General features: G+C 39.7%; 1 protein-coding gene across 2 annotated transcripts in view; it reads left to right on the top strand.

Annotated features, from left to right (window-relative positions):
- The first annotated feature begins 96 nt into the window (after window positions 1-96).
- The window catches only part of GOPC (golgi associated PDZ and coiled-coil motif containing), a 32,886-nt gene continuing 23,025 nt past the window's right edge, over window positions 97-9,957 (top strand). For both annotated transcript variants that reach the window (XM_090279786.1, XM_090279785.1), the window contains exon 1: window positions 97-616. In XM_090279786.1, coding sequence (XP_090135912.1) covers window positions 329-616 — 288 coding nt within the window. In that variant the 5' untranslated portion in view covers window positions 97-328. The remainder of the gene's footprint in view (window positions 617-9,957) is intronic.

Raw genomic sequence — 9,957 nt, 5'->3', positions numbered from 1 at the left:
CCAGCAGAGGCTTTTCATAGGCCAAGGTCGCATCCTAGCCCCGCCCATTCCGTCCGCTGGCTGCGCCTAGGTCTTCGCTAAGCCTGCGCAGCCGCAGCCGGGGTTGGCCGGGAGGTGAGACGGCGGATTCTTCCCTCTGCCAGCGTAGGTGCCTCAGCCTCGCTGCTCCTGCCACCCCGGGACTGCATTGCCTGCGTTAGCTGCGCCGAGGGAAAGGAGGAGAGGGAGGAGCGTGCGTGAGCGGGGATCCCCGCAGTCCCAGCAGTTCCTCTCGCGCGGGGTGGGCGGTGGGGGTCAGCAGCAGTCGGGGGAGACTCTAGACGGCGCCATGTCGGCGGGCGGCCCGTGCCCGGCAGGAGCGGGAGGGGGACCTGGAGGCGCCTCTTGCCCCATGGGGGTCTCACCCGGTGGGGTTTCCATGTTCCGATGGCTGGAGGTACTGGAGAAGGAGTTCGACAAGGCTTTCGTGGATGTGGATCTGCTTCTGGGCGAGATCGATCCAGACCAGGCGGACATCACTTACGAGGGGCGACAGAAGATGACCAGCCTGAGCTCCTGCTTTGCGCAGCTTTGCCACAAAGTCCAGACTGTGTCCCAAATCAACCACAAGCTAGAGGTGAGCGTTGGGTGCTGGAGGGGGTGGGGTGGCACTCAACTTCACTCATCATATCTCCCTCATTTAACGCATCAGTGAAATGACTAGAAAACTGCCCACTGGGGCACCTGGGCCTCGACTATGCCGAAGAGTGGATGTGTACGTATGAAGGAAAGGAGTGAGGTGAGGTTGGAGTAGAAAAAGGGGTGTAGATCGGCAAGTGGATCACCCGTGGTTCAGACATCTGCCTTCCTACTGTATGAGAAACTAATGACACCAGCCTGCTTACTACGTTAACCTAAGACTTAAGCTCAAAGATTCTGTCCTGACAGAATCCTTTAAGCCCACCTTTTAACATTTGAGTTTTTAGATCTACTTCACATTGATAAACTAGGTTTGTATGTCAGAGTCCTGATTATTTTTAACAATTTCAGATCAATGTCTGTTGCTGCACATAGACATATTCTATTTACTGCATGCATGAACTATTTAGGGGAATTTGATCAAAGCTCTTAGGAAAATTTAGTGGGATAAACATGATAGTATCAGTGTCCTTCTCGATTTGCAGCCCGAACTCTTTTTACATATACGATTCATCTAATTCTCACATCAGCCCTGTGGGGCAGGTTTAGTATTGTTATTCCCATTTTACAGGGATCATTAAGTAATGAGCCTGAGACTACAGAACTAGATACCTCAGCCTCTTCAAAAACACATTTTATTTATGTCTAATGGGAGAAGGAAGAGATGGTGAGAAAAGCAGGCAGAGTGAGTGAGGTTGGATCAATAGCTGGAAGGGAGCGTGTGGCGTTCAAGGGAGGTATTATTTTTCTTTTGTTTTTAAATGAAAAAATACATTTGAATATATTTCTAAGCAAATAGTTCAGGGAAAAGATGAATATTGTAGAGAAGAAGGGGATAATTGGTATTAGGAAGGTTCCTGAATGAAGAAGTGGCCCAAAAGACATGTAGCGAGAATGGCCTCATATTGAAAGGACAGCTATTATACCCAGGGCATAAGGTAGGGTTGAGGGAGTTTTTGTGTGATGGTTTCGTTATTCTCTGTAAAATAGTAGCCCAGGACAATGGCTAAAAATGGGTGAAACTAAGAGCTTAAGGAGAGTGAAAAAGATTTGAAATACTTATGGAAGAGTGGGAGAGCTAGTTGGCCAGAGAAATAGGACTACCAGGTAATATTGAGTGCTTATATGGAGTAAGTTATCATACATTCATGGTACAACCAGTCTGCCTTGTTCTGTGACTTTCTCCAGCAATACTTACTTGTTTATCAACAAGCACAGTGATGAGAGTAATAACTGAGTTCACCCAGTGCTGTAGCAAAGAGTTTGCTACATAGACAAGATTGTTATTGAAAAGAAAATAGTAATGGACATTAAGAAAGGGAAATCATCTTCAATTAAAGAAGGATTTGGTAATAAAATGTAGGTGCAGAGAATGAGGAAGAGGAAGGTTTAGGGATGACACCACATTTCTGTTTGGGAAATGTATTGGTTGATACATGTAGTGGGTTCAGTATTGTCTCCCCAAATTCATGACCACCTGGAACCTCAGAATGTGTTCTCATTTGGAACTAGGGTCTTTGCAGCTGTAATTAATGTAAGGATGGAGATAAGATCATAGCAGATTAGAGTGGGCTCTAATCCAAAGAGTGTCCTGAAAGAGACACTCAGAGGACACACACAGGCACAGAGAAGAAAGCTATATGAAGATGGAGCCAGAACTTGGAGTGACAGGTCTACAAGCCAAGAAATGCCGGTGATTGCATTGGCAATCTCTAAAAGCTAGGAGGTAGGCATGGGACAATTTCTCCTTCAGGGTCTCCAGAAGGAATCAACCTTGCCATTACCTTGCTGTTGGGCTCTTGGGATCCTAAACTCTGAGAGAACAAATTTTTGTTCTTTTAAGCCACCAGGTTTGTGGTTATTTGTTATGACAGCCCTAGGAAACTTACGCAATTCACTGAAGTTGTGGTATTACATACCATTTACCTGCAGGAGCAGGTCTGGCAGGAATGATAATGAGTTGAATTTAGGAGATTGTGCAGGTCCTTATTCTTTCTTGTATATTCCTAACAGTCTCCTTATTGCTTCTTAGGCCCTTCAAGCCATGTTTTAGTTGTCAAAATCATTCAAAAATGTTTCATTTTAATGGTTCATGTCAAAAAAGGCAACTCTGATTATGTCACTCTTCTTTTTATACATCCCTATTTCTTACTAGGCCCCTGGCTGGTTTGGCTCAGTGGATTGAGCGTCGGCCTGCGAGCTAAGTGTCGCTGGTTCGATCTTCCAGTCAGGGCACATCAGAGAAGGAAAACTCTGACTCCAAAAAACCTCCGCTGCCTTGCGGCATACCTCTTCAGGGGAAAGGCTAAGGGAGTAAACCCCGACAGAAAATCGGAGCCGGAGTCCCTAAGGCGGTTTGACGTTGTAGTCAACACCGGCAACTCCTGCGGCGCACCTGAAGCCAAGCTGTATTGACTCCGTCTTTCCCTTGGACCCTTCAGCTGCGAAGGGGGGGGGGGTCTGCTGCATGGGCAACAGCAGACCCTCCATATCACCCTGCCCAGGCTCTGTAGCTTCAGCTTCACTGGAGAGGACACTCCAGCATCATCGCAAGATGTCGATTCAACACGGGAGGAGACAGATACCGTGTCACTCCCGAGTCGGACTGCACAACCATTCTCGGCGGTGCAGATAGACTCTTAAGAAGCTACACCATCGTCTCTCGAGACGGATGGCTGCCGACGACGGATTTCTTACTAGCTAAAATTCAAACTCTAGCATCGTGATCAGTGCCCATTCTGTCCTTATATTTTTGTCATCCCTTAACTACTTTTGCCTCAATCAAACTGATCTATTTGAAGTTCTGTAAATAGGCCTCGCTCTGTTGTGGCATCTCTGCTTTGGCATAGGCTTCTGTGTATAATGACATCTCTGTCCCCTTTGTCTATAGTATTGAACACCCACTCATCTTTCAAGATACTACTTACATGACCATCTCTGTGAAGGCTTCCCTCACCCTTACTCCTCTCTGCTCTGTATAGGAAGAGGCTGTTGCAACATATGAACTCCCTTGGACTGTTAGATTTGTTACATTGTGCATACTGTAATTAATGGTTACCACATCTCTCTGGCTCTGGCGGTGTAAGCTTTTTGAAGGTCAGGACTATGTTTAGGTGAAATAACCTGAATTATCAAATGCTTTGTGAAGATGACTTTAGGAGGTAATAATATCTCTTTTTGAACCAATTTTTCATTTCATAGTGCTCCCAAACCACATTGAGTAGTGATTCCTTTGAGTATGGGTATCAGGTTGATTTATATGTTGATTATAGAATTGGTGTCCTGCCGCTTTATAAAATTAAAAGTTTGAAACACACATTAAGCACCAACCTTTTCCAACCTATGGGGGGTTTTCATATCTTAGACCTTTACCCTACTCCATGTATTAGCTGATGCTCATGCAACACTCAGGTCAACTTTTTCTCTTTGTGACTGACCCCCTTCACGTCTTTTTGAATTGGTACATCACGCATGTCTCTCTAATAGTGCTTACAACACTGCATCATAATTGGAAATACTTATTTTTAATATTCTTTCTCCTAGACAATGAAAGTCTTAGGGCAGAATCCCTGTCTTATTCAGATCTTTTTGTCCCCAGATCCTGGCATACTCAGTAAGTTTTTATTCGAATGAATAAATTATTTGAAACACTTCTAGTGTTCTGCCATGAGTCCTCAAAGATTACCAATAATCATTCTGGAGTGCAAGTTCTGTGAGAGCCAGGATAGTGTCTGTTTTGTTGACTATATCTGTAGTATCTACAGTGCCTGTATATGAGTGAGTAAGTCAATCTACAAGTTCATTTATTCTCTTGGTCTCTAATTTGTGAGTTAATATTTCATGGTATTCCATTCTAAAAAAAACTTGAAATGGTGACTAAAAATAATTTTAAACATCACTACATAAGAATATTGAGTATAGATTTAGTGAATTTGTGACATTTCTAAAATATTGGGTAGGTTGATTCTTCTCACCCCACCAGCAGTTTGATCACAGAGCCGCTGAGTTCTTTAATATTAAAATGGGAACAGGAAACATTTTATATTGTTTGGAACTTCATTTTGAGGTTGATATCAAAGTACTTTCAAAAATACCTCACTAATTTATCTATATGCCTCCATCTTCGATCCCCAACCCTAGTTTATTCATGTTGTCACTTATATTACACCCAACTTCCTCTTTTAAAACATAAATTCGATCATGTCATTCTACTAAAAAATTTTCGGTTGTACCTTGAATAAAATTCAAACTCTTTATGATAGCTGACAAACTCCATATGATCTGACCTGGATAAATCTCCAAAGACATATCTTACTATACTTTCCTCTTATTCTATATGGTCTAGTCAGATGGGCCTCCTTTCACAACCTCTTAGACAACAGTTCTCAAACTGTTTGGTCTCAGGACCCTTTACACTCTACAAATTTACAAGGTCCCCAAAGAGCTCTTTTTTAAAAAAAATATGAGTTACATGTACTGGTATTTTCTTTATTAGAAATTAAAACTGAGAAAACTGGCCCTGGCTGGTGTGGCTCAGCAGATTGAGCTCTGGCCTGCGAACCAAAGGGTCGCAGGTTCGATTCCCAATCAGGGCACATACCTGGGTTGCAGGCCATGTCCCCAGCTGGGGGCATGCAAGAGGCAACCACACATTGATGTTTCTGTCTCTCTTTCTCCTTTCCTTCCCTTCTCTCTGAAAATAAATAAGTAAAATCTTCATTTAAAAAAAAAACTGAGAAAACTTTAAATATTTACTATAGCAGTAAAAATAGCAACAGTAAGCCATTACATGTTAATATAAATAGCATTTTTAATGATAAATAAGTATATAGTAAAAAATTAGAGTAGCATTGTTTTATATTTAAAAAATTTTTAAAAATAAATCTGACTTAATAGAAGACAGTTGGATTTTCATATCTGCTTCTATATTCAAACAGTTGTGATATGTGGCTTTGGTATGGTATAGGAAGAAAATGTGACCTCACGGAGGTATGTAGTTGGATAAGAAAGGAATATTTTAATAACTTTTTCAGATAATAGTGGATTTTCTTGTCTCTTAATGGTTAGTTGCAATGTGGAATCTGAAACTCTTATCCATGAACTTTCAATACTGTTGTATTAAATTACATTGGTTTATCTATGTAGTCTTTCAACAGATCTTTTATCCAAGCATGATTTTAGCATCATGCATTGGCTATTTTGAAAATATTGGTTCACTGAGTTTGCAGAACTTCCAAATGTTGATACATCTCATTATGCAATATCAAGAAACCACATTTATAAAATCTTTCTTATCAGAAAAATCTTAAGTGCTGGTGAGGGATTCAGGTTTTCCAGAATTCTACTTTTCACTCAAAAGCACAAACATTTTTCATTGGCAACAAATGCTGTCAGTTGTTTTCCTTGAAATAACAAATTTATCCTCAAGAATGTGTTTGCCACATATATTATTAATCTTAAGAACCATAGTTTGTTTTTTTCTCAAATAAAAATAGTTTTCCACGAAAATGTTCAGCTTTGCAACTCAAGCAATTGTATAATTTCCTTGAGATAACATAGTTTGATATGCTGCAGATATACTTTTGCATACTTCCCATTTCCTCACACCGAATATTTAAAAGACATGAACTCAAGGGCCAAGATTTATAAAAATTAATAATTTTACTGCTTCATCAGGACATTCTTAAGTGGACTTTTTTTTAAACTGCTAGTGCACAGTAGAGAAGAGTACAGTGACTCCTGGGTACAGTGGTGCTACCGCACTGACTCTTATTAAAATAGCCGCATTTTACTTACCGTTGCTTTTACACCTTCAGTATAAATGTCAACACAGTGTAAAGGCAAATAATGTTTTATTATTCTGAGAATAGTTTTGACCTTGTGGATCTTCTGAAAAGATCCCATCAACCTGTGAGAACTATTGCTCTGATAATAACTGCAACACTTCCCAGATGGATAACCGTATGCTTCCAACCCACTAATTCTCTTCTTTTAGTTTCTTTCATACAGCTTATTACAGTTTGTAATTATGTATTGCTGGCTTTGTAATGCCCTTGGACAAGTTACCTAACCTCTTTGCACTTCCACTTCCTTCTCCATACAAAAATTGTGTCTCTCAGGGGTGGTTATTGTGAGGTCTAAGACAGTTAAAATATGAGTATGGTACCATATATGCCATTGATGATCTTTACGAGCTGCCTCCTGCACACCAGCCCACAATAAACTTTGCAGGGCAAGATCCACATTTGTTTTTTCTGCCAGTGTATCCCCAGAACCCAACCCAGTGTTTAGCATATATTTGTCGCTTAATGTATTCTTGTTGAATGAATGTGTGATGGTGTGGGAGAGTGCAAATAAAAATACCTATGCTTGTCTTGAACTGCAAAACAGTTTGGGGAGAAATAATGACAGATGGAGATAGTGATCATTATGCTTGGATAGAGGAAATTGGAGCAAATAGGTGGAGTTTTCTTACAGAACTTTCATAAGGCAAGTGAGCATATTGTTTCAAGAGCTGCCTTGTAATAAAGACGGATATGATTTCCTATCTTGAGGGATGGCAGAGGTTTTCATATTTGGCCTTTGAGTATATTTTTGGTTTGGTCACAGTCTTTGTTTAAAATAGGACTCATAGGCTTCCTGTAATCTTGGATAGTAGAAGCAATGATAACCACCTCAGAGGGAGAAAAGAGAAAATAGAAAAAGATTCTTTATAAAAGAAGTGGGTAAATTATATGAGCTTTAAGGCTTTGTTCTGCTATTTTGAAGGAGTAGAAGAAAAGAAAGGGATCAAAATGCTTTCATTGGTTACAGTATCCCCTAAACTTTTGTCACAGAAGCAAAGGTCCTGTGAAGAATGGTTCTGCCTTTTCTGTTGGTCAAATACTTTAGGATCCTTTATATAAGACTCTCTATGATACCTCCTTTTAAAAGTTTAGTTCCAGGAGAAAAAGACAGTCTTACCAGATAAAATGGCATTGCTTCTTTAAATGAGAAAAAGAGAATTATATAATCTATTAAGGTTTTTCTATCAATATGAAACTCAGTATTAAATTTAATATTCAATAATAAACTGTAATAAGATGAGTTTTTTTTTTAAACTCTCAACCCAGGATGTGTTTATTGGTTAGAGAGGAAGTGAGAGAGATATCGATGTGAGAGAGAAGCATCGACTGGTTGCCTCCCGTATGCATCCTGACTGGGGATCAAACCCACTACCGTTTGGTGAGTGGGACGATGTTCCAGCCAACTGAGCTACCAAGCCAGGAATAAGATGGTATTTTTTAATAGTGATATCCTGTCATCTCTATCAGATTTTTATTTTTTATCTTTCTTTCATTGGCCTTAGGAGCTTTAAAGCCTTTTGGGAGGCAGGTAGGGGTAGATGATAAATTTTAGACATAGTATTGCTAGAGATTTAAATTCGTGTACTTTTCATTCTCAATTGTACTTCAAGCCTAAAAAAATATAAACATATAAAAGCATAGTTGTTTCTTTTGATTACCTTTTGTACACATATTATAAAACAAAATATGTGGAAGGAGATAATATTTACATCTTTATCAATAGCTTTCTCTGCTGTGGTTCATTATAGTTAAACTGCTATTTGTAGTCAACTATTTTCTTTGTAATTCTTAAACATTGGGGGTATGTGAGCTTTTATGTGCATGTGTGTCATACCTGCACATGTGTCTTTGTATCTTCGTGTCTGTGCATGCATATGAATTCCTCTGTGTGTGATGAGTGCAGGTGTGGGGTAGGGTGTGTGTGCATGTGCGGCGCTCTTAGAGCCATGTCTAGTTCTGAGGTTTCTCACATGGCCTGCTGCCTTACCCTGTTACTCTCAGAATTACAAAGGATGTCAGGAGGTTTGAGTTTTGATCTCACTGGGGCAACTCAATTTCTTTGGGCCTCAGTGTTTTCATATACAAAATTAAGATGTTTTGCCAGTGATTGGCAATGTTATCCATGAGAGTGTTAAAGAAATAAAAACTAGCTTATGTTTAGAATGAAAATGGTACAGCTCTTGTATGTTTTTCAAAGATTATCTAGACAGATCATTAAGGTCTAGCAAAGTGGAATAATAGGAAATGGAATAAAAAATTACTTTGATTTTTGTGCCACAGAGTGGAATCTGGTAGTTAAGAGTTATATTGGAAAAGAATTATCAATGGGAAAGTTTGAATATTTTGAGAGTATGAGATGAGAAATAGAATAGTAATGACTACATTAGATACAAATAAATTGCTATGATTATCCTATAATGCTATTTAGATAAACTGCCTCTCTTGTCTTTTGCACTCCTGGGAATATTTCGTTCTTACCATGCACACTATGTCCTGAACTTTCATCTGTCTTCCAACTCCAATCCAATTGACAGTGGTGATCCCAGGACCATATTTTGAGAATCGTTGCTTAGACAGTCTCACCAATGGTTGGTTTAATGGCTTAGGTGAAGTGAAGGCCATGGTTTTAAGGCCCAGAGAACTTCCTAGAATGAGATCATTTTTAATTTTAATGAGTTCTAGGGAAAGAATGGCTTGATGGTTAGTTTTATTTTTTTCTGTAAATCTTCAAGATCCAAATGTATGAAAGTGACAACTTGTATCTCAATAAAGTCTATATGTAATATAGCTTGTTTTTTATTGTTGTACTATTACAGTTGTCCTAATTTTTCCCCCTCTGCTCTCTCCAACCCCATCCCCCTCCCTCCACCGTTTCCCACTGTCAATCCCCCACCCTGTGGGTTCTTTATACTTGTTCCTTGACTAGATCCTTCCTCTTCTTTCCTGTTATTCCCCTCCCATCTCCCCTCTGGTCACTGTCATCTGTTCCTTGTTTCTATGTGTCTGGTTCTATTTTGCTCATTTTTTTTGTTCATTAGGTTCCACTTATAGGTCTTTGTCTTTCACTGCCTGGCTTATTTCACTTAGCATTGTACTCAACAGCTTTGTCCATGCTGTTGTGAAAGGTAGGGGTTCTTTCTTTCTTTCTGCTGCATAGTGTTCCATTCTGTAAAGGTAACACAGTTTTTTGATCCACTCGTTTACACCATACACCAGAATAAACTCAAGATGGATAAAAGACTTAAATATAAGTCGTGACACCGTAGAAGTTCTAGAGGAAAACATAGGCAGTAAAATTTCAGATATGCCACACAGCAAGATTTTTGCTAATGTATCTCTCAGGACAAGGGTTATATAGGAAAGACTAAACAGATGGGCCTAAGTCAAATTTAAAAGCTTCTGCATGGCTAAAGAAAACATCAGAATGTAAAGG

This window comes from Furipterus horrens, unplaced genomic scaffold (assembly GCF_987537825.1).
Source record: "Furipterus horrens unplaced genomic scaffold, mFurHor1.1.pri manual_scaffold_6, whole genome shotgun sequence".
Classification (NCBI taxonomy): domain Eukaryota; kingdom Metazoa; phylum Chordata; class Mammalia; order Chiroptera; family Furipteridae; genus Furipterus; species Furipterus horrens.
The sequence above is the reverse complement of the archived record's forward strand: the minus strand, read 5'-3'. Positions and strand labels throughout refer to the sequence as shown.